Source organism: Anolis carolinensis, unplaced genomic scaffold, assembly GCF_035594765.1.
Source record: "Anolis carolinensis isolate JA03-04 unplaced genomic scaffold, rAnoCar3.1.pri scaffold_15, whole genome shotgun sequence".
Lineage (NCBI taxonomy): Eukaryota > Metazoa > Chordata > Lepidosauria > Squamata > Dactyloidae > Anolis > Anolis carolinensis.
The window spans coordinates 10818220-10842422 of NW_026943826.1; the positions used below are offsets into that span (position 1 = coordinate 10818220).

Genomic DNA, 24203 nt, shown 5'->3' on the forward strand with positions numbered 1-24203 from the left:
CTGACAGGATGCGGAGAAGCGTGTTCGATGACCTTTTGGAAATCCCGAAGGGCCTCTTGAGATCTTTTGGCGTGAAGATGACAAAATCCTCGGAGGGCGAGGAGCGTGTTGTTGTAGGTCTCCTCGGAGTCCAGAAGCCGGTTGCAGATTTCCAAGGCGTTCTCGATATCGCCTTTCAAGACGTAACAGTCCGCCAGTCGAACATGTAGTTCCCGCCGGGGTCTTGGAGAAATCTGGAGGAGGAAATGAAGAGTGGAGATGACTATGGAGAGTAGACCTTTGTTGCCATCACTTCGGACTTCGAGCCGGGCCCGGATCGCTTCTCTGTAGGACGCAAACCCTTCCTCCAGAGCTTCTCTGGCCATTTTTACTACGTTCTTGATATCTCCAGCTGAGAAAAGCTCCTCAAACCATCTCTTTGCCCAACTCGGACTCGCCTCAAAGGCTGCCGTCAAGTCTTTCATCACCTCTGGCACTTTCCCGCCTAAGGAAAGGTTTGCGACCGCTCTGCCTATGAGAAGAACAGGAGCTCTGTCACTCCACGTTCCATCATTGGTTGACAATAACTCCAAAGCCTTACTATACGCAGATACACACTCTTTATAGTGTTGTTTTTCCAAAAGATGAGTGGCGTAGGTCTGGTAGACCTGGAAGTCCTTTGGTGCGACGGCAATAAGAAAGTCATAACAGTTTTCCAGGATACGGTTACTATTTTCCCCAAGCGAGACGAAGTCCAAGAAGGCGCGAGTGACCTTCTGCAAGTGTTGCTTTTGCCGACCACTTACGAACGATACCGTCTTGTCCCGATGTCTCATAAACACATGAAGATAGTCCATGACACCCTTTTGCACATTTGTCTTTGACAACACGGAGGCCAACGCTCTCATGAGGACCAACTCCATATCATGGTGTGAGCCAACCAGAGAGTTACATTGACTCACGACTTCCTCATAGTGGCCTTGTTCCAGTAAGGCTTCCATCTTGTACAGGGAGGCAACCATGTTGTTGGGTTCTCTTCTCCCCGTTGTGCTGTGGGTCAGTCTTCCACCAGAAAAAGCACCAAGACACACGCTGGTAGATTCCAACAGGTTTTATCGTACAGAATACCAGAACCTTCTCTTTGGCCCATTTATATAGGGGCTCTCACATACCAGAGGGTCATTGAGGTTTTATGGCTGGCCCGTTTTATGGCTGGCATCTGTTCTTTGTCAGCTGACCGGAGATGTCAAAGATCGGAGATCATGACAGCTGCACTCAGGATGTTACAACGACCATGCCCACCTTGGCACCAACTCTCGAAAATGGTAATTATTTTTGCTTCTGAAAGATCTCACCTTTTCGATGGCTGTGATAGTTCATTGACAACTGACCATTGTTTACAGAGATACACAGTCTGCGCCATAGATTTCAAGTTGAGTATAGAGACCTTTGCATCACCTGCAACTTTCCTGGTTCATTTTCAAGGCTGTTCTTTTTTTGCCCTTAAATTAAAAAAAAAAAGAATAGATTAAAATTAGTTTGAGCATTCAGCTCACAGCAAGCAGTACGGAATTCAGGTTGAGTATAGAGAACTTTGCATCACCTGCAACTTTCTTGGTTCATTCTCAAGGCTATTTTTTGTCCTTAAATTAAAAAAAGAAATAGATTAAACATTAGTTCAAGCGTTCAGCTCACAGCAAGCAGTATGTGAAGTGCCATGCAGTTGTAAAGAATTTAGAGTTTAGGAGGCAAAGGAATAGAATAAACATTAGTTTGAGCATTCAGCTCACAGCAAGCAGTGTGTGAAGTGCCATGTGGCTGTAAAGAATTTAGAGTTTAGGAGGCAAAGGAATAGAATAAACATTAGTTTGAGCATTCAGCTCACATCAAGCAGTGTGTGAAGTGCCATGTGGCTGTAAAGAATTTAGAGTTTAGTAGGCAAAGAAATAGATTAAAATTAGTTTGAGCATTCAGCTCACAGCAAGCAGAGCGTGAAGTGCCGTGTGGCTGTAAAGAATTTAGAGCTTAGGAGGCAAAGAAATAGAGTCAACATTAGTTTGAGCATTCAGCTCAACTGTTTCTATTAACAAGTGTTGAAAAGTAAGAATCACAAAAGCACGAATCTGTAAAAAAGGTGGTAACTCACATGGAGCCTACCGGTCTGATCCTGCATCCATTGGAGATGATAAAGGCGATGTCCCCACTCGACACTCCACGCAACATGCAGCTCATGGGAGCAGAAAGCCACGGAAAACACAAAAGCAGCAGCAACTCAATCTGCCGCATGCCTGGCTGTTTCCCAGGTGACAGTAAACAGTCGGCTGGCCTGCTTGGTTTCAGCTGACGGAGTGCAATTTCGTGATCCTTTATCTGAGAAGTTAGGCGAGAGAATGGGATCTTGTCTCAGGATCTTGTCCTAGGCTCCCTTGTTATGTACGACCCTATATGGCCATGGTGTATATACACTAGTGTTGTGCTTTTGTATGGAACTGCTGTTTGTTTTGTGTAGTTTCGTTCGTGGCATCTCATTTTTGTATTTGGTTCCCGCTAACGAAAATTACGACGCTAGCGAAAAACACGAAATTTTTCGTGCCATGGGCAGATATGGGAGGGCTTCCGAGGCTCATCCCCTCCCCCTCGGTTTTTGGCCTAGAGGGGTGAAAATCACCACACACGGGCATTTCGACCCCATCTACTGATCTATCTACTTGCCTACCTATTAGACTGTCTGCCTACCTATTTATTAGCCTAACTACCTATCCGTTTGTCCATCTACTATCCTATCTACTTGTCTACCTATTGGACTGTTTGCCTACCTATTTATTTGCCTAGTTACCTATCTATTTGTCCATCTACTGACCTAGCTACTTGCCTACCTATCTATTCGTCTATCTACCTACCTATATACTTGCCTACCTATTTATTAGTCTAGCTACCTATTTGTCCATCTACTAATCTATCTACTTGCCTACCTATTTGTTTGCCTACTTATCTACTTGCCTACCTACCTATCTATTTGTCTACCTACCTACCTACCTACTTGCCTACCTATTTATTAGTCTAGCTACCTATTTGTCCTTCTACTAATCTATCTACTTGCCTACCTATTAGACTGTCTGCCTACTTATCTACTTGCCTATCTATCTATTTGTCTATCTACCTACCTATATACTTGCCTACCTATTTATTAGTCTAGCTACCTATTTGTCCATCTCCTAATCTATCTACTTCCTTACCTATTATACTGTCTGCCTACTTATCTACCTGCCTACCTATCTATTTATTTGTCTATTTACCTACCTATATACTTGCCTACCTATTTATTAGTCTAGCTACTTATTTGTCCATCTATTAATCTAACTACTTGCCTACCTATTAGACTATCTGCCTACTTATCTACTTGCCTAGCTATCTATTTATTTGTCTATTTACCTACCAATATACTTGCCTACCTATTTATTAGTCTATCTACCTATTTGTCCATCTACTAATCTATCTACTTGACTACCTATTAGACTGTCTGCCTACCTATTTATTAGCCCACCTACCTATCTGTTTGTCTATCTACCATCCTATCTACTTGGACTGTTTGCCTTCCTATTTATTTGCCTAGTTACCTACCTATTCGTCCATCTACTGACCTATCTACTTGCCTACCTATTAAACTGTCTGCCTACTTATCTACTTGCCTACCTATCTATTTATTTGTCTATTTACTTACCTATATACTTGCCTACCTATTTATTAGTCTAGCTACCTATTTGTCCATCTATTAATCTATCTACTTGACTACCTATTAGACTGTCTGCCTACCTATTTATTAGCCTACCTGCTTATCTATTTAAAACGTTTGGATCTTCCCCAGAGTATTATTATTATTATTATTATTATTATTATTATTATTATTATTATTATTATTCATCAGAGCAGTTAGCTAGCATTCTCTCTCTCTCTCTCTCTCTATATATATATATATATATATATATATATATATAAACACCCATTGGCACACACTAGATGTAATGTGGAGGCTTTCCTCTCCCAGGCTCAGCTTAGATTCCCAGAGTAGCTAGCTAGCATTATATATATATGTGTGTGTGTGTGTGTGTGTATAATTAACACCCATTGGTACACATCAGCTGTAATGGGAAAGCAGCCCTCTGTCAGTACCTGGTTATTATTACGGGGCAGAAACTAAAGCAAAACGAAAGCAAGCACGATAACTGTGCGGATTTCGTTTTTGTGTCTCCTTTCGTTTCCTACAAAAATGTCATCATCCATTTTGTGTAGATGAACAGTTGAAACGAAACAATAGCATGAAGTAAACGAAGGGGCAGAAACTAAAGGATAACGAAAGCAAGCACGATAACTGTGCGGCTTTTGTTTTCGTGCCACCTCTCGTTTCCTACGAAAATGTTGCCATCTGTTTTGTGTAGATGAACAGTCGAAACGAAACGATAGCACGAAGTAAACGAAGGAAAAAAATTTGTGGACATCTCTAATATCCACACGGCCTCTGTATTATACCGTGCTGCGATACATTGCCTTGGTTTTTAGGCCTATGTACACCGCCATATAACGCCACCTCTCGTTTCCTACGAAAATGTTGTCATCTGTTTTGTGTAGATGAACAGTCGAAATGAAACGATAGCACGAAGTAAACAAAGGAAAAAAAATGTGGACATCTCTAATATCTACACGGCCTCTGTATTATACCGTGCTGCGATACATTGTCTTGGTTTTTTAGGCCTACATATACTGCCATATAACAAATATACATTATACAACGGACACATGTAATGGAGTTTAACCACATTATATGTGACGTTAACTATATAAGGCAGTTTCAAACGGCATTATACAAGTGTCAGGAGTGAACTTGAGAAACTGGTGTGAGAGAATTGGCCATCTGCAATGACGTTGCCCAGGGTACATTGCCCGGGTGTTTTCCTATCCTGTGAGAGGCTTCTCTCATGTCTCTGTATAGGAAGCTGGAGCTGACAGATGGGAGCTCACTTTGCTCTTTGGATTTATTGACATTTTTATTGTATCGAGAGCACACGAAAGATGGCCAGAAGCCAATTTCCCCCTTTTTTCATGCTCAGAGATCTTAGAAAAAAAAATAACATTCTTTTCTGATTCCATTAATCTAACTTGCTCATATATCAAAGTGTAGAGCAGTTACTTGTAAAAATGATTAAGCTGCTAATTAAGCTGTTTATAACTTGTTTCCCCGGTCACTAATGATAATTAACATGCAAATTAGCCGAGGGAAGAGAGGCGCAGGGGTCCTCGGTTCATTACGAAGTTAATTACTGTTTGCATACTTAAATATTACAGTTATAAATGGTGGCATTTAATGTAACGGGCAAGCTGATCATTATGCCAACGACATTTTTGGAAAATTCATTTTCTTTCAGTGTTATTCCCCGTCCGGTCCCGGGTTGTTAATGCTTTTCTGCTTGGCTTGATAAACTTAGTTCAAAAACTAATACAAGCTGTGCGTCTCGGTGTAACCAAACGCATTATGGTTTCATAATATTTTCCTTTCTGCTGCGAAGAAAATTGCCTGCCTAATTGTAATGTAAAGAGGGAGATACAATAAAATATTTCAGTATATATAAGGGAGGCCAAATGGAAGCCCGTTTCTTTGAAATAGGTAGGAAATATATTCGAGGGTCGTCGAACAACGTCAATGTTCCAAATCCATAGAAAAAACGATAAATTTATTGGCCAGGCAAAATGCAGATCACATCTTATCCAACTCTTCTTTGTTGGGGGCAAGTGTGAATGTTGCCATTGGCCACCTTGATTAGCATTGGATTGCCTTGCAGTGTCAATGCCTGGCTGCTTCCTGCCTGGGGGAATCCTTTGTTGGGAGGTGTTAGCTAGCCCTGGTTGTTTCGTGTCTGGAATTCCCCTGTTGTTCTTTATCGACTGTCCTGATTCTGGATTTTTTAAAAAATACTGGTAGCCAGTGGTTTCCTCCTTTCTGTTGACATTCTCCACCTGCTTGTGGATTTCGATGACTTTCCTGGTGGTTGTCCGAGTGGTCCAGCATTTCTGTCTTCTCAAATAATATACTGTGTCAAGGTTGGTTCATCAAGTGCTGGGGTCTTCAAACTTTTAAAGTGGAGGTCCGGTTCAGACTGTTGGGGGGCCGGACTATGATGAAATAGTCCAAAATTAGGATAGTTGTTGTTGTGTGCCTTCAAGTCATTTCAGACTAAGTCTAAAGATTAGGACAGAGGCCAGGTAAATGACCCTGGAGGTCCTTAGTTTGGGGACCCCTGATCTAGACGATCTCATAAGACCATAGGTAAGCAAAGAGACCTCCAAAGACCATCTAGATGGTCTCATAAGACCATAGGTAAGGAAAGGGACCCTCAAAGGCTATCTAGATGATCTCATAAGACCATCAGAAGACCATAGGTAAGCAAAGAGACCTTCAAAGACCATCTAGATGTTCTCAGAAGACCATAGGTAAGGAAAGGGACCTTCAAAGGCCATCTAGATGTTCTCATAAGACCATAGGTAAGGAAAGAGACCTTCAAAGGCCATCTAGATGGTCTCATAAGACCATAGATAAGGAAAGGGACCCTCAAAGACTATCTAGATAGTTTCATAGGACTATAGGTAAGGAAAGGGGCCCCCAAAGACTATCTAGATGGTTTCATAGGACTATAGGTAAGGAAAGGGACCCTCAAAGACTATCTAGATGGTTTCATAGGACTATAGGTAAGGAAAGGGGCCCCCAAAGGCCATCTAATCGGACTCATAGGACCATAGATAAGAAAAATGACCTCCAGAAGCCATCTAGATGGTCTCATAAGGCCGTAGCTAAGCAAAGAGACCTTCAAAGACCATCTAGACGATCTCATAAGACCATAGGTAAACAAAGAGACCTCCAAAGACCAGGTAGACTTAGGTCAACCCTAAGTCTAAAGTTTAGGACAGGGGCCAGGTCAATGACCTTGGAGGTAAAGGACCTTATTTTGGGGACCCTTGATCAAGTGCTCTGCTATGGCTGGCTTCTCTGGTTGAGTTAGTCCTTGACTCATGTCTGGGCATTGCTGCATTTAGTGGTCCCTATGTAGACCTGTCCACAACTGCATTGTATACGGTAGACTCCTGCAGCGGTGAGAGGATCCCTCTTGTCCTTCGCTTCTTAGTGGATCTGCAGATAGTTTGTAGGTTGTGTTTCTTTATTATTATTTGTTGGAAACCACCCTGAGTCCCCATAGAGAGATAGTGCAGGATACAAATAAGGTTTATTATTATTTCCAAGTTGACATGTTGGGAATGGAACTACCTATATTCATGTGAAATCTCTTCTGGTTTTCTATTGTATGTCTGAAGAAAGAACAGAAACTTGCTACGAATTCCCCGCCCTCTCTTGTCATTTCAAGAGAAGCCGATAGAGGGTGCCATTATTCCATTTGCGACTCTCACATATTTCCAGGTAAGAGGAAAGCCTGTCTTGAGAACTGCAAAAAAAGAAAGAAAGAAAGAAAGCAGAACTGGAAATGAATAAGTGTGAAGGGGAGGTCTCGCCTCCAGTAGCAAAGGAAACCAAAACAGGAGAAAAGCTCAATTGCCTTAGCCTTGAAAAAGATGGCACTCCATCCAAAGCTTTCCCTGCCTAGTACCTACTCAGCTTAGGGCACCTTATTGTTTTGTTTTTTTTAGAGCATGAAGCTATAAAAATAATTTGTTCAAACAGTTAAAACTTAAGAAATTCTCAGGCTCCCCTTCCTGTCATTTTAGGCATTGAAACGCTTTCTACTCTAGAGGAGTGGAGCTCAGCTGCAGGCAGGCTCATGCTTTAAGGAGGTTTCTTACCTGTTTCTATTCTAGAGGAGAGGCGCTCAGCTGCAGGCAGGTGCATGCTTTAAGGAGGTTTCTTACCTGTTTCTATTCTAGAGGAGAGGCACTCAGCTGCAGGCAGGCTCATGCTTTAAGGAGGTTTCTTACCTGTTTCTATTCTAGAGGAGAGGCGCTCAGCTGCAGGCAGGCTCATGCTTTAAGGAGGCATCTTACCTGTTTCTACTCTAGGGGAGAGGTGCTCAGCTGCAGGCAGGTGTACGCTTTAAGGAGGCATATTACCTGTTTCTACTCTAGAGGAGAGGCGCTCAGCTGCAGGCAGGCGCATGCTTTAAGGAGGCATCTTACCTGTTTCTACTCTAGGGGAGAGGTGCTCAGCTGCAGGCAGGCGCATGCTTTAAGGAGGCATCTTACCTGTTTCTACTCTAGAGGAGAGGTGCTCAGCTGCAGGCAGGCTCATGCTTTAAGGAGGTTTCTTGCCTGTTTCTACTCTAGAGGAGAGGCGCTCAGCTGCAGGCAGGCACACACTTTAAGGAGGCACCTTACCTGTTTCTACTCTAAAGGAGAGGTGCTCAGTTGCAGGCAGGCGCATGCTGTAAGGACGCTTCTAACCTGTTTCTATTCTAGAGGAGAGGAGCTCAGCTGCAGGCAGGCGCATGCTTTAAGGAGGCATCTTACCTGTTTTCACTCTAGATGAGAGGTGCTCGGCTGCAGGTAGGCATGTGCACTTTCAGGGCCTGTACGCCCTACATGCCCACATTCTTTTTCCAAGGCATTGAGGCAAATTCTAATTCTTACTTCTAGGGTAGGTGCTCAGCTGCAGGCAGGCGCGCTGTGTGTGCTTTATGGGCCTGCACGCCACACACACACTCTCTCTCCAAGGCAAGGAGGCTGCTCACGAAAAGCAGGTGAGGAGCTGGGTTCGGCTCTCGCTTGCTTTCGTGTTGAGTTGATTTTCATACCGGGAGGGGTCTTCCCGTTACGTGCTCCTGAAGATAATGAGAGTAATGAACAGATGAAACGAAGGAAAACGGTTCCATGCACAACTCTAATAAATAGTAGTAGTAGTAATAGTAGTGATAACTTTCGTGTTGAGCTGATTTTCATCTTCACATGCTCCCGAAGGTAATGAAAGTAATGAAAGAATTGATGAAATGAAAGAAAATGGTTCCATGCACAACTCTAATAAATAGTAGTAGTAGTAATAATAATAATAATAATAATAATAATAATAATAATAATAACCATTCATCATTCACTGCACCCTCGCAGTGATGTTGACCGTCTATATCTGCCTCGAAGATCTGGTGGCAGAGGACTCTTACAAGTCAAACAAGCAGTCAAAGAAGAAGAACATGCCCTGGCAGAATATGTAAAGCAAAGTGAAGAACCTGCTTGGATTGAAGTCAAAAATCAGAAACTCCGCAAAGCACAGCAGACAAAAACCAGTACAAGAAAACCGCACTACAAACTAGAGCTGACATCTGGCACAACAAAACATTGCATGGAAGGTTCCTTGACAAAATTGAAGGAAAAGCTGATAAGGAGAAGACCTGGCTCTGGCTCACGAATGGGACCCTGAAGAAATGAAAATTTTTCCTTTCAATGGATGGTCTTTTCACAATCTTGTTCTCTCGGCCGACCAGCACCCAGCATTCCTTTAAAAAGAGAGGGAGAGATGTCGGGGAAAGAAGAGAAAGCAGACTTCCTTTGCTATAATTAGTAGAGCCTTTATCAGCCCGGTAATCTGAGAACGCTTGCTGAACGTTGACTCGGTTACAGTACCTGGAGCAAGTTGCGATATGCTAATCGAAAACCGTAGAAATTACAGCTCGGGATTTTAGCATCTTAATTTAAATTTCCTCTTCTTTTGGGCTGAATAGAAATCAGGAGCAGTGCAGAAAGTAAAAGGAAGGGAGGAGGAGAAGAAGTGGCGGAAAGAGAGACGTGGTGTTCAAGAAAAGAGAGGATTAGCCAACCGAAGGCACTCGTCCCGTATTGCACAATATACCATATATACCCGAGTATAAGCCGAGGCATCTAATTTTACCACAAAAAACTGGAAAAAATTATTGACTCGAGTATAAGACGAGGGTGGGAAATGCAGAAGCTATGAGTCAAATTCAAAAATAAAAATAGATACCAACAAAATTACATTAATATAGGCATCAATAATAATAATAATAATAATAATAACAACAACAACTTTATTTTTCTATCCTGCTTAGGTTAAATGTTTTTGAATATTTAATAAAACTGTAACTTAAGATAAGACTATCCAACTCTGATTACCATATATACTCGAGTATAAGCCGATACGAATATAAGCCAATACGAGTATTAGCCGGGGGGGATTTTTCAGACCTACAAAGACTGAAAAACTCAGCTTATACTCAAATGTATACGGTATTTTTTTTAGATGGAACAGAACTAAAGATTAGTCTGTTTGCTAGGCATGCAAAGTGTTTCAATTCTCGTTTCTAAAGTAGGGGGCGGCGGTGCTTCGAAATAAAAACTATTTCCGATTTTTTCACCCAAAATTTTCGAATATTTCCAAAAATTCGTAATGATTCTAAATGTTTCTAAAATGGCGGGCGCGCATGCGCAATCGCCAAAAAAAATTGCACCCGGGGGGGTCTTTTACAGGGCTCTCTCGCCCTCATTTTTGGAGCTATCCTCATCAAATTTGGTACAGTGGGAGAACACATTCAACACTCTTAGCTCAATAAATTGCAGAACGTTTCCTGTATCCTACAATTTTTGGCGAATTTTCATAACTTTTTATAATACACTATTTTTTAAAATATTTAAAAAATATATTAAAAAATTTTGTGGGAGGAAAAAATTAACAAAACACTAAGAGACAATTAGAGAATGGGCCAATGATGGTTCAAATTACATTGCCGTGAGACAACGTCTCGGAATGCGTCTCAAAAAGCAAGAACAATCCAATATAAATCCGATATAAGATTCATAACGATTTTTTTGGACATACCTACTGTTTGCTAGTCTTTCTCAGCCTTGTTATTGTTGTTTCACTATGTATTATTTTTTGTATATAAACTATATTATATTATTTAGTTAAAGTAACCCAAGAGTGCCAAGATGGAAAAGGAATCCTGGGAATTTTTTTTTTTAGAATGGTATCGACAAATGCCACCCGAATGACAACACTGACACGAATATTGTTCAAGGGGAAACCCGACCATTGGAGTGATATATGTCGGCAGCCGATAAATAATTCATCTGTAGGTAACAGGCCGATCAATTTCACGCCTGGAGGTTTCTCCCGTCTCTTTCCTTCCCTTTCTCTCTCCAACTTCTGGAAAACAGAAAGCACAAAATAGTTTTAATGAAATACACCCAGGGTTCCATACTTCGCTCTTTAACAACACAACCGTTCAAGGCTAAGGCTTCCCCATCTGTGCAGGGTTCCATACTTCGCTCTTTAACAACACAACCATTCACTGCTAAGGCTTCCCCGTCTGCGCAGGGTTCCATACTTCGCTCTTTAACAACACAACCGTTCAATGCTAAGGCTTCCCCGTCTGTGCAGGGTTCCATACTTCGCTCTTTAACAACACAACCGTTCAAGGCTAAGGCTTCCCCATCTGTGCAGGGTTCCATACTTCGCTCTTTAACAACACAACCGTCCAATGCTAAGGCTTCCCCGTCTGCGCAGGGTTCCATACTTGGCACTTTAACAACACAACCGTTCAATGCTAAGGCTTCCCCGTCTGCGCAGGGTTCCATACTTGGCACTTTAACAACACAACCGTCCAATGCTAAGGCTTCCCCGTCTGCGCAGGGTTCCATACTTCGCTCTTTAACAACACAACCGTTCAATGCTAAGGCTTCCCCGTCTGCGCAGGGTTCCATACTTGGCACTTTAACAACACAACCGTCCAATGCTAAGGCTTCTCCGTCTGCGCAGGGTTCCATACTTCGCTCTTTAACAACACAACCGTTCAATGCTAAGGCTTCCCCGTCTGCGCAGGGTTCCATACTTCGCTCTTTAACAACACAACCGTCCAATGCTAAGGCTTCTCCGTCTGCGCAGGGTTCCATACTTCGCCCTTTAACAACACAACCGTTCAATGCTAAGGCTTCTCCGTCTGCACAGGGTTCCATACTTCGTGCTTTAACAACACAACCGTTCAATGCTAAGGCTTCTCCGTCTGCGCAGGGTTCCATACTTCGTGCTTTAACAACACAACCGTTCAATGCTAAGGCTTCTCCGTCTGCGCAGGGTTCCATACTTCGCCCTTTAACAACACAACCGTTCAATGCTAAGGCTTCTCCGTCTGCACAGGGTTCCATACTTCGTGCTTTAACAACACAATCGTTCAATGCTAAGGCTTCCCCGTCTGCACAGGGTTCCATACTTCGCTCTTTAACAACACAACCGTTCAATGCTAAGGCTTCTCCGTCTGCGCAGGGTTCCATACTTCGTGCTTTAACAACACAACCGTTCAATGCTAAGGCTTCTCCGTCTGCGCAGGGTTCTATACTTCGTGCTTTAACAACACAACCGTTCAATGCTAAGGCTTCTCCGTCTGCGCAGGGTTCCATACTTCGTGCTTTAACAACACAACCGTTCAATGCTAAGGCATCCCGCCAAATGGAAGTAACTGTAGAGGAGAGTCTACTGAACAAGCCAGGACCTGCCACAGACCAGGAGTTACGAAGGCGGAGGCATTACTTTTCATTCAACCCTCGTATGTATGTGCCTTAGAGACTTGTGAGAATGACAACGGTGTTTTGAGGAAGCCACAATAACGTCCGCCTTTGATTGTATCACGGAAACATAACTACGCCGGGGTTCCTCGTGCGGGAGTGGAAATCGTTTTATTTTTCACGCTGGAGTCAAAACTGAAATCCAGCCCAAATAATGACCGCCGTTCGAGGGAGACAATACATCGGATGTCCGCCAGCCCCTCCAGGCCTTTGAGAAAACTCATATCGAGCCTGTTGGGAAATCAAGAATGATGCAACCCAAACTCGTAACCTTTTGGGTACCTCTGATCACGCCGTCAGGTATTATGACTCGAGACGGACTTTCCCATAACAACCGAATCGCCGACGGGGGCGAAAGAGTGGTGGTAGCACGTAACCCCGGCCTGTTGTGGTTCACGCTAACATTCTGCCTGAGACTTTGAAGGAACTTAAATAAAATAAGGTTGAATCTCAGGGAAAAAGGGAGAGACTCGGCTTGGCTTAAGGCGTCAAGGCCTTGTTGGGGCTGTCAACGGCCATAACTGAATCCAGATTTGTTGTGGTGTATTTTCCGAAGCAGGGTCCCCGAGGCGGAAATGGGGGTCGCCATGCAAACAACCGAAGAAACGGCAATGTCAGTCAAGCGAGGGCTGAAGGATGGACTCATAGGATTGACACCAAGCTTCACCGACAGCACAAAGTTCTTCCTCCTGTCCTCATTCCAGCCTCGCTCCCTCTCTTGCTCTCTTTCCTTCTCTCTCTTCATGTAGCCAAACCGACCAGGAATAAAAACCACGCAAAATCAACTAATCTAACGTTCCTCAAAGCGGACGAGAGCAAATCAGACAGGAATCTCCCCAAAGTGGGCAAGAGCACGAGGCCCGGAGGCTGCTCCCTTGAAGCCCTAAATGCTAGTGCTCCCTCTGGCGCTAGCTCTTAACTCAAAATGCTACTCTTATGTCAAAGCAAAACTGAGGCCGAGCAACATCTCTTCACTCAAAACATTCCTAAGTTGGGATGCTTTTAAGTAGATTCCACTTTAGTAGTAGTAATAACAACAACAAGAACAACAACAACACTTTATCTTCCTAAAATTCCTCAAAGCGGACGAGAGCAAATCAGACAGGAATCTCCCCAAAGTGGACAAGAGCACGAGGCCCGGAGGCTGCTCTCTTGAAGCCCTAAAGTCGTGTAGTCTCACGCTAGTGCTCCCTCTGGCGCTAGCTCTTAACTCAAAATGCTACTCTTATGTCAAAGCAAAACTGAGGCCGAGCGACATCTCTTTGCTCAAAACATTCCTAAGTTGGGATGCTCTTAAGTAGAGGTTCCACTGTAATAACAACAACAACAACAACAACAACAACTATTTATATTCCTAAAATTCCTCAAAGCGGATGAGAGCAAATCAGTCAGGAATCTCCCCAAAGTGGACAAAAGCACGAGGCCCGGAGGCTGCTCCCTTGAAGCTCTGTAATAATAATAATAATAATAATAATAATAATACTTTATTTATATTCCTAAAATTCCTCAAAGCAGATGAGAGCAAATCAGTCAGGAATCTCCCCAAAGTGGACAAAAGCACGAGGCCCGGAGGCTGCTCCCTTGAAGCTCTGTAATAATAATAACAATAATAATAATAATAATAATAATGATAATAACACCTTATTTATATTCCTAAAATTCCTCAAAGCGGACGAGAGCAAATCAGTCAGGAATCTCCCCAAAGTGGACAAGAGCACGAAGCCTGGAGGCTGCTCCCTTGAAGCTCTGTAATAATAATAATAATAATAATAATAATAATAATAATAATAATAATAATAATACTTTATTTATATTCCTAAAATTCCTCAAAGCGGACGAGAGCAAATCAGTCAGGAATCTCCCCAAAGTGGACAAGAGCACGAAGCCCGGAGGCTGCTCCCTTGAACCTCTGTAATAATAATAATAATAATAATAATAATAATAATAATAATAATAATAATAACATTAACACTATATTTATATTCCGCCTTTCCCCCCGTGGGGACTCGGAGCGGATTACAGTCCAGTAGAGTCCTGCTTATCCAACCTTCCCTCATCCAACGCTCAGGTCCCTTTCGGTCCAATAGTATGACCCCAGCTATATAGATATACCAAAGAATACCTATATAGCTGAGAGTAAACGTTTGATTCGTTGATTAGCTATATAGCCAGTGTTGTGTAAACATTTATCGGGCAGAAAACGGATTATATATATATATATATATATATATATATATATATATATATATAGACTAGCTGTGCCCGGCCACACGTTGTTGTGGCAAAGTGGTGGTGGTATTGGTTAAAAATTGTTGTGTAATTTTTATTTGACGTTATTTGCATTTTTTTATTAATTTTATTGTAAGTTATATTTTTATTTATTATATTTTATTATTTTCTTGTATTATTTTTTAGTTATTTTCTGTTATTATAGTATTTTATTGTATTAATTTTTTAGTGTTTTTTATTATTTTTATTGGGTTGCTAGGAGACCAAGTTGGAGGAGCTTAGCCTTCTAACTGGCAGCAATTGGATAAAAGCAATTATTCCTCTCTCTCTAATTAGGACTTTATTTTTCTTTTCTTTTTGTTGTATCAACGTAGAGCCGTGAATGATGGGTTGTGTTGTCAAATTTCGAGGTTGGGGGGCCTGTAGTTTTGTTGTTTTGTCCGCTGCCCTGATGCCATCACTCTTTTATATATATATATAGATATAGATATAGATATCCCGGGTGGAAAGGGATCATGAATGGAAAAAATTTAAGAAACTTTATTACTGTGTTCTGCAGTCCACAGCTTCATTATGCATTGCATGAAGAAATACTTTATTTGGATTTTCTGAGTATCTCATTACTTCTTACAATGGGTGATAATGAATTCTAATATTTTGGATGGAAAAATGAATGGGTCGTTCCATTTTATCTATGCCATCCATTCAAAGTTTTTTTGTCGTTCAAGAGCCCACAGGACATACATTCGACCCCTTTTTCCCCATTCTGCTCTTGCTTTCCAATATCTGAGATGAGTCTTATCACCTTCACCGATTTCCATTGATAACGGAGGAGAAGACGTCCCGGTCTCCTTGCATTGAGCTCCCGTCTCCGTGCAAGTTATGCGCCGGGCCTTTATGTGATTTATATGAACTTGGTGAATGATTAAATGACAGGATAGGCGAAATGAATCTGTCCGGCCCCGGAGAGGTTGGATTCTCCAAAACAAACAAATGGCCCTTCTTTCAGATTTACGACCGCCATGACTTTGCACCGTTGTGAGCGATGACCTATCTCCGGGTTACGAGGACAACTTATCACCAAAGTAACATAACGAAAGAAAGAAAGCACCGGGGAGTCAGGGAGCCTGGAAATGCCATTTCAAAAAGTACAGGATGCATATTTTATTGGTTGGAGAACTTTCCCGCCTTGATAGCCATCTTCCTCTCGTTCTCGTTCGATTTGATGATCTTTGGAAAGGCATGACCTTCCTTGTCAGAAGTCACAACGATGCCATAACCGCTTGGTAAAAAGCATAACCTGTGAGAGTCATAACCTTTCAGGAAAATGGCATTCAGGTTTCTCAGTTGTTAGACCAGATCGTGCGAGGCAACCAGGTTTATCAGTTGTTAGACCAGTTCGTGCCAGGCAACCAGGTTTCTCAGTTGTTAGACCAGATCGTGCGAGGCAACCAGGTTTCTCAGTTGTTAGACCAGTTCGTGCGAGGCAAACGGGTTTCTCAGTTGTTAGACCAGTTCGTGTGAGGCAGCCAGGGTTCTCAGTTGTTAGACCAGTTCGTGCCAGGCAACCAGGTTTCTCAGTTGTTAGACCAGTTTGTGCGAGGCAACCAGGTTTCTCAGTTGTTAGACCAGTTTGTGCGAGGCAACCAGGTTTCTCAGTTGTTAGACCAGTTCGTGCCAGGCAACCAGGTTTCTCAGTTGTTAGACCAGTTCGTGCGAGGCAGCCGGGTTTCTCAGTTGTTAGACCAGTTCGTGCGAGGCAGCCAGGTTTCTCAGTTGTTAGACCAGTTCGTGCGAGGCAACCAGGTTTCTCAGTTGTTAGACCAGATCGTGCGAGGCAACCAGGTTTCTCAGTTGTTAGACCAGTTCGTGCGAGGCAACCAGGTTTCTCAGTTGTTAGACCAGTTCGTGCGAGGCAACCAGGTTTCTCAGTTGTTAGACCAGTTCGTGCGAGGCAACCAGGTTTCTCAGTTGTTAGACCAGTTCGTGCAAGGCAGCCAGGTTTCTCAGTTGTTAGACCATTGGTTCTCAACCTGAGGTCCCCAGATGTTTTTGACCTACAACTCCCAGGAATCCCAGCTGTTAGGATTTCTGGGAGTTGAAGGCCAAAAAAATCTGAGACCCCAGGTTGAGAACCACTGTGTTAGACTGATGTACCTAGATATTTTTTTGAACTGTTACGGACAAAGATATACCAATGCCCAAAACACACATATATATAGTAGAGTTTCAGAGCTGTTGTTTTAGTTGACCAAAAACATCTACTATCCTTAAAAAATATTTGCTTTTAAGTCATACTCTCAAGAGACAAAAATAAGCAGACTTCTTTAAAAATAACATAGTTGGTTTACTCATAAACTTCATGTACACAGCATACAGGTAGTTTGCTTATCAATAGGATTTGAAATAGTTTCTCTGTGCAGGCAACACAAGGCATCTTTCTTAGAATCAACAGCTGAATTCTGAAACTTGCCAAAAATTGTACAAATTCAATTATTCATGCTTATCAAGAAAATATTAAAATGTCATGTGATGAAACGATGGGTGCATATCCAGTGTAAAATCATTGCAGTTTGATCCCACTCAGTAATGTTCTGAACATAATGCATTTCAAATACGTACACTAGGGATGTGCGCGATATATTTTTTCTTAGTTTCATTCGTGCATTTGGTTCGTGTCAAACTTTCATCGACACGAAACGAATGACAACATTTTCGTAGGAAACGAGAGGCAACACGAAAACGAAAGCCGCACCGTCATCGTGCTTGCTTCCGTTTTTGTTTCAATCGTTTTTTTTTCGTAAGCGAGACAAAAATTCTATTCGTATGGGCGCCCCGTTTTCGGAAACAGAGAGAAATACAAAACTGATACAAAACGAATGAAACTGAACAAAACGAAGAGCGATTTCATACAAATGCACACCACTAATGTACACAACTTCTCCTACGAGTCCTACGAATCTTCCTCAAACTCAGTCTGAGTTGAGCATCCCTTCTTAAAACCTCTATTCACAATGTCTCTTATTGTCCGTTTTTTAATTCCGGCTGTGCCGGCACAATAGGTTGGTTGTAGTCTTGATCAGCTGGGGCCAATCTGCTATCTTTTGCATGGCGGGGATAAATGAGGTTATGCTAAGGGTAGAAATAATTTGGCCTTCCTGGGTGCTGAAAACTCTTTCAATGGGGTCTAATTTGAGGAGGGCTCTCTCTCTTATTCTCTCTCTTTTCCCCCTCATATGACTGGCAGCACAGATATAGTTACACCATACAATTCAGCATGGCTCTGATGGGATATGTACATGTGTGTACACTAGCGTGCACATTAACAACAGTGACTTCGGAATCAAAAATCGGGTCCAGCTAGAAGTGGGATTTGCCTTGATCCATGGCTGAAGTTAGCAACTATAGTACATACTCATGTCAAGTTGGAAACTATCGTATATCGTATGTCTAAATCAATCCCATGGACGGAATTGGAGGGCAGCCTTTTATTCGGCTTTTCCGCAAGGTCTAGTGGATTGAGCATTGGACTGTGTTTTGAGAAACTAAAGTTTCATTCTCTGCTTGGCCATGAAAAACCAGAGTCATAACAGTAGCCAGCAAGTCACCAAGAAAGAGGGCGGAAAGCAACAAACCTGGTAGGGAGTCGATGGGAGATTTATAGTCAGCTTCCTCCAGACACCAGGTGCCTAATTGGGACACTGTCTCTTACTTAATAACTGTAAAGCTGTAAGTAGAAAAATTAGGTCTTGCTAGTAATACCCCGGGCGGTGGAGCAGCTGGTTAGTAGCCAACTGCAATAAATCACTACTGACCGAGAGGACATGACTTCAAAACCAACCCAGGTTGGATTGAGTGCCCGACCAATAATAGCCCAGCTCATTGTTAACATAAGCAACTCAAAAGCGTAGGAAATTTAGGTACTGCTTTATGTGGAGAGGCTAAATGTGGGGAGATTTATAGACAACTAGCTGTGCCCAGCCACGTGTTGCTGTGGCGAAGTATGGTGGTATGGGAAATAAAGTATTGAGGAATTGGTGGTAGTTAAGGTAAAGGGTAAAGGTTTTCCCCTGACATTAAGTCCATTATAAATGGGTTATATAGCTGTGTGGAAGGGCCTTGAGTCTACACTGCCATATAATCCAGTTAAAATCAGATAATCTGTATTTTATAGGCAGTGTGGAAGAGGCCTAAGTGAGGCCTAACTCTGCCTGTCCCCTGGGCTTGCTAGGAGACCAAGTGGGCGGAGCTTAGCCTTCTAACTGGCAGCAATTGCATAAAAACAATTATTCCTCTCCCTCTAATTAGGACTTTATTTTTCTTTTCTTTTTGTTGTATGAACGCAGAGGCATGGATGAGGGGTTGTGCTGCCAAGTTTAGTGTTTCTGGGATGTGTAGTTTTGTTGTTTTGTCCTAGGCCGAAATTTCATTACTATTTTATATATATAGATTTCTTCCAGACACCAGGTACCTAATTGGAACACTGTCTCGTACTTAACTGTTAAGCTGTAAGTAGAGAAATTAGGTACCGCTGTTCCGTCTAGTACCGTATATACTTGAGTATAAGTTGAGTTTTTCAGCCTTTTTTAGGGCTTATACTCGAGTGAGGGACCTGACTTATACTCGAGTATATACAGTATGGTGTTAGGAACTGTGGGAGTTGAAGTCCAAAACACATGGAGGGCCGAAGTTTGCTCATGTGGGTAGAAAGCTATGTGTGGAGACAGAAGCTTGGTCCTCCCTGCGCTTGGCATGCCTCTGTTTGAAGCATGTTGTGACCCAGAATTCACCTTGCTCGCTGGGGTCCAAACACAGCGCCGGTTTTGTTCTGGCTTCCCGAGGAGCTTGGCTCTGACAGCCAACATTTGCTGAGGGCAGAAAGAGCCTTTGAAGCCCGTTCTCGGAGGAAGAACGAGAAACACGCTTAACGTACCATGTCTCCTGAGTTCTCCCCGCTCCCCTCGTCCCCGTTGCTTTCTTCCCGCCGTCTTTCCTGCTTCGAAACAAAACGTAAACATCCCTGAAGGTACCGGAGGCTAATTCATGCCGACTTACTCCAGAGAGGATGTCCTTTCAGAAGGCAACATGACGGAAAGATGGAAGTGGGAAACCTTCTCTTTCCAAATCTGGACTTGGATAAGAACAGTAGTCCATTCAATTCACTATTCCCCACATCAAGGTGTGTTTGTACAACGGTTAAATGAAAAGTAAAGCTCTCCTCTACAGTTACTTCCATTTGGCGGGAAGCTTTAGCATTGAACGGTTGTGTTGTTAAGTGCGAAGTATGGAACCCTGCGCAGACGGAGAAGCCTTAGCATTGAACGGTTGTGTTGTTAAAGTGCAAAGTATGGAACCCTGCGCAGACGGGGAAGCCTTAGCATTGAACGGTTGTGTTGTTAAAGTGTGAAGTATGGAACACTGCGCAGACGGAGAAGCCTTAGCATTGAACGGTTGTGTTGTTAAGTGCGAAGTATGGAACCCTGCGCAGACGGAGAAGCCTTAGCATTGAACGGTTGTGTTGTTAAAGTGCAAAGTATGGAACCCTGCGCAGACGGGGAAGCCTTAGCATTGAACGGTTGTGTTGTTAAAGTGTGAAGTATGGAACACTGCGCAGACGGAGAAGCCTTAGCATTGAACGGTTGTGTTGTTAAGTGCGAAGTATGGAACCCTGCGCAGACGGAGAAGCCTTAGCATTGAACGGTTGTGTTGTTAAAGTGCAAAGTATGGAACCCTGCGCAGACGGGAAAGCCTTAGCATTGAACGGTTGTGTTGTTAAAGTGTGAAGTATGGAACACTGCGCAGACGGAGAAGCCTTAGCATTGAACGGTTGTGTTGTTAAGTGCGAAGTATGGAACCCTGCGCAGACGGAGAAGCCTTAGCATTGAACGGTTGTGTTGTTAAAGTGCAAAGTATGGAACCCTGCGCAGACGGGGAAGCCTTAGCATTGAACGGTTGTGTTGTTAAAGTGTGAAGTATGGAACACTGCGCAGACGGAGAAGCCTTAGCATTGAACGGTTGTGTTGTTAAGTGCGAAGTATGGAACCCTGCGCAGACGGAGAAGCCTTAGCATTGAACGGTTGTGTTGTTAAAGTGCAAAGTATGGAACCCTGCGCAGACGGGAAAGCCTTAGCATTGAACGGTTGTGTTGTTAAAGTGTGAAGTATGGAACACTGCGCAGACGGAGAAGCCTTAGCATTGAACGGTTGTGTTGTTAAGTGCGAAGTATGGAACCCTGCGCAGACGGAGAAGCCTTAGCATTGAACGGTTGTGTTGTTAAAGTGCAAAGTATGGAACCCTGCGCAGACGGGGAAGCCTTAGCATTGAACGGTTGTGTTGTTAAAGTGTGAAGTATGGAACACTGCGCAGACGGAGAAGCCTTAGCATTGAACGGTTGTGTTGTTAAGTGCGAAGTATGGAACCCTGCGCAGACGGAGAAGCCTTAGCATTGAACGGTTGTGTTGTTAAAGTGCAAAGTATGGAACCCTGCGCAGACGGGGAAGCCTTAGCATTGAACGGTTGTGTTGTTAAAGTGTGAAGTATGGAACACTGCGCAGACGGAGAAGCCTTAGCATTGAACGGTTGTGTTGTTAAGTGCGAAGTATGGAACACTGCGCAGACGGAGAAGCCTTAGCATTGAACGGTTGTGTTGTTAAAGTGCAAAGTATGGAACCCTGCGCAGACGGGGAAGCCTTAGCATTGAACGGTTGTGTTGTTAAAGTGTGAAGTATGGAACACTGCGCAGACGGAGAAGCCTTAGCATTGAACGGTTGTGTTGTTAAGTGCGAAGTATGGAACCCTGCGCAGACGGAGAAGCCTTAGCATTGAACGGTTGTGTTGTTAAAGTGCAAAGTATGGAACCCTGCGCAGACGGGGAAGCCTTAGCATTGAACGGTTGTGTTGTTAAAGTGTGAAGTATGGAACACTGCGCAGACGGAGAAGCCTTAGCATTGAACGGTTGTGTTGTTAAGTGCGAAGTATGGAACACTGCGCAGACGGAGAAGCCTTAGCATTGAACGGTTGTGTTGTTAAAGTGCGAAGTATGGAACCCTGCGCAGACGGGGAAGCCTTAGCATTGAACGGTTGTGTTGTTAAAGTGCGAAGTATGGAACCCTGCGCAGACGGAGAAGCCTTAGCATTGAACGGTTGTGTTGTTAAAGTGCCAAATATGGAACCCTGCGCAGACGGGAAAACTTAGCATTGAATGGTTGTGTTGTTAAAGTGCGAAGTATAGAACCCTGCGCAGACGGGAACTCCTAAGGGGTTGGTTTTTAGCCTCTAGTTTGTTTGTAAAACCGAATTACTATGCTGCGAAATGATGCGTGTCTGAAAAGTGTTCAAAAAGCTCCGGCAGACGTTTTTGCTCGCTCGATCAATCCCACCTTTCTCTGCTTCCCATATCTCTTCTAAGGGGTTGGTTTTTAGCTTCTAACTTGTTTGCAAAACTGAATTACTATGTTGTGAAATGATGCGTGTCTGAAAAGTGTTCAAAAACCTCTGGCGGACGTTTTTGCTTGCTCGACCAATCCCACCCTTCTCTGTTTCCTATATCTCTTCTAAGAGGTTGGTTTTCTGCCTCTAGTTTGTTTGCAAAACCGAATGACTATGTTGCAGAATGATGTGTGTCTGAAAAATATTTGTAAAGCTTTGGTAGAAGTTTTTGCTTGCTCGACGAATCCCACCCTTCTCTGCTTCCCATATCCCTCCTACGGGGTTGGTTTTTAGCTTCTAACTTGTTTGCAAAACCGAATTACTATGCTGCAAAATGATGCGTATCTGAAAAGTGTTCGAAAACCTCCGGTGGAAGTTTTTGCTCGTTCGACGAATCCCACCCTTCTCTGCTTCCCATATCCCTCCTACGGGGTTGGTTTTTAGCTTCTAACTTGTTTGCAAAACCGAATTACTATGCTGCAAAATGATGCGTATCTGAAAAGTGTTCGAAAACCTCCGGTGGAAGTTTTTGCTCGTTCGACGAATCCCACCCTTCTCTGCTTCCCATATCCCTCCTAAGGGGTTGGTTTTTAGCCTCTAATTTGTTCGCAAAACCGAATTACTGTGCTGCGAAATGATGTGTGTCTGAAAAGTGTCCGAAAACCTCCAGCTGAAGTTTTTGCTCGCTCGACCAATCCTACCTTTCTCTGCTTCCCATATCCCTCCTACGGGGTTGGTTTTTAGCCTCTAATTTATTTCAAAACCGAATAACTATGCTGCGGAATTATGCGTGTCCGAAAAGTGTTCGAAAAGCTCCGGCAGACGTTTTTGCTCTCTAGACCAATCCCACCCTTTATCTGCTTCCTATATCTCTTCTAAGAGGTTGGTTTTTAGCCTCTAGTTTGATTGTAAAACCGAATTACTATGCTGCGAAATGATGCGTGTCTGAAAAATGTTTGAAAACCTCCAGAAGTTTTTGCTCGGTAGACCAATCCCACCCTTCTCTGCTTCCCATATCCTTCCGAAGGGGTTAGTTTTTAGCCTCTAATTTATTTCAAAACCGAATTACTATGCTGCGGAATGATGCGTGTCTGAAAAGTATTTGTAAAGCTTTGGTAGAAGGTTTTGCTCGCTCGACGAATCCCATCCTTCTCTGCTTTCCCGCACCATGTTCATTTTAGGTCCACGTTTCTGAGGATTTGGAGGCAGCAGCTTAAAGTTTCTCGCACGAAGAGAGTCGGTGAGGTTTGAAACAGAGGCAAACGTTTTGGCGAGAAAAGGCTTTTTCCTCGGGAGAGAGAGGTTCAAGAGCTGACTGGATTCCGAGCAACAGGCGTCTTGATTGATTTATGCGCCCAGCTTTTCCAGCAGAAGCCATATAGGCGAGCCATAAATCACCGGCTTTGGAGGAAAGTGAAACGATTGCCCAGGAGTTGTTTAAGCAACGCAATCAAAGGGTTTAATTTTTCGCCCCTAAATTGTCTATTTTTGAATTAACTAGAAATGGTATTCGGTATTCCCTTGCCTGCCTGATTTATAATTGATGGGAAACTGTTAATTCAGGCTTTGTTTAGACCTGGATGATAACCTCGGTGATGGAACGTCATGTGCGGAATATACTAGCGAAGTTTGGGGAGAATTCACCACGATTTATAAGAGTTGTAGTGCCTGGGATGTATAGTTCACCTGCAATCAAGGAACACTCTGAACTCCACCAACAATGGAATTGGACCTAACTTGGCACACGGACTTTGCTGGAAATTCACTTTGATTTGCGGGAGTTGTAGTTCACTTACATCCAGAGAGTACTGTGAATTCCAAACACGGATGGATCTGGACCACAATTGGCACATATCTGATATGACAAAATGTGAATATTAGAGGGGTTAGGGCTAGGGTTAGGCAACTGGCTTCCCTTTCTGGGAGTTGTAGTTCACCCACAACCAGTGTGAGGTTCTCTTCTTCCAGTTGTGCTGTGGGTAAGTCTTCCCCAGAAGAAAGCACCA

At 43.2% G+C, this 24203-nt stretch overlaps 1 protein-coding gene and 1 long non-coding RNA gene across 3 annotated transcripts in view; both read right to left on the minus strand.

Annotated features, from left to right (window-relative positions):
* The window catches only part of ttc34 (tetratricopeptide repeat domain 34), a 12079-nt gene extending 10608 nt beyond the window's left edge, over positions 1-1471 (minus strand). Inside the window, exon 1 of the mRNA XM_003229329.4 lies at positions 1-1471. This exon is cut by the window's left edge and continues 240 nt beyond it. Within this exon, the coding sequence (XP_003229377.2) occupies positions 1-1001 (1001 nt within the window). The 5' untranslated portion in view covers positions 1002-1471.
* A 5760-nt stretch (positions 1472-7231) lies between these two features.
* On the minus strand, positions 7232-9908 carry LOC134294451 (uncharacterized). Of its 2 annotated transcripts, XR_010001352.1 has the most exons (4): positions 9589-9907; positions 9357-9461; positions 8482-8792; positions 7232-7466 (listed from the first exon to the last, which is right to left on the minus strand). It is a non-coding gene; the product is annotated as an uncharacterized LOC134294451 (long non-coding RNA). The 2 variants fall into 2 exon arrangements; XR_010001351.1 differs by having other exon boundaries at positions 8482-9461; positions 9589-9908.
* Positions 9909-24203: the final 14295 nt, after the last annotated feature.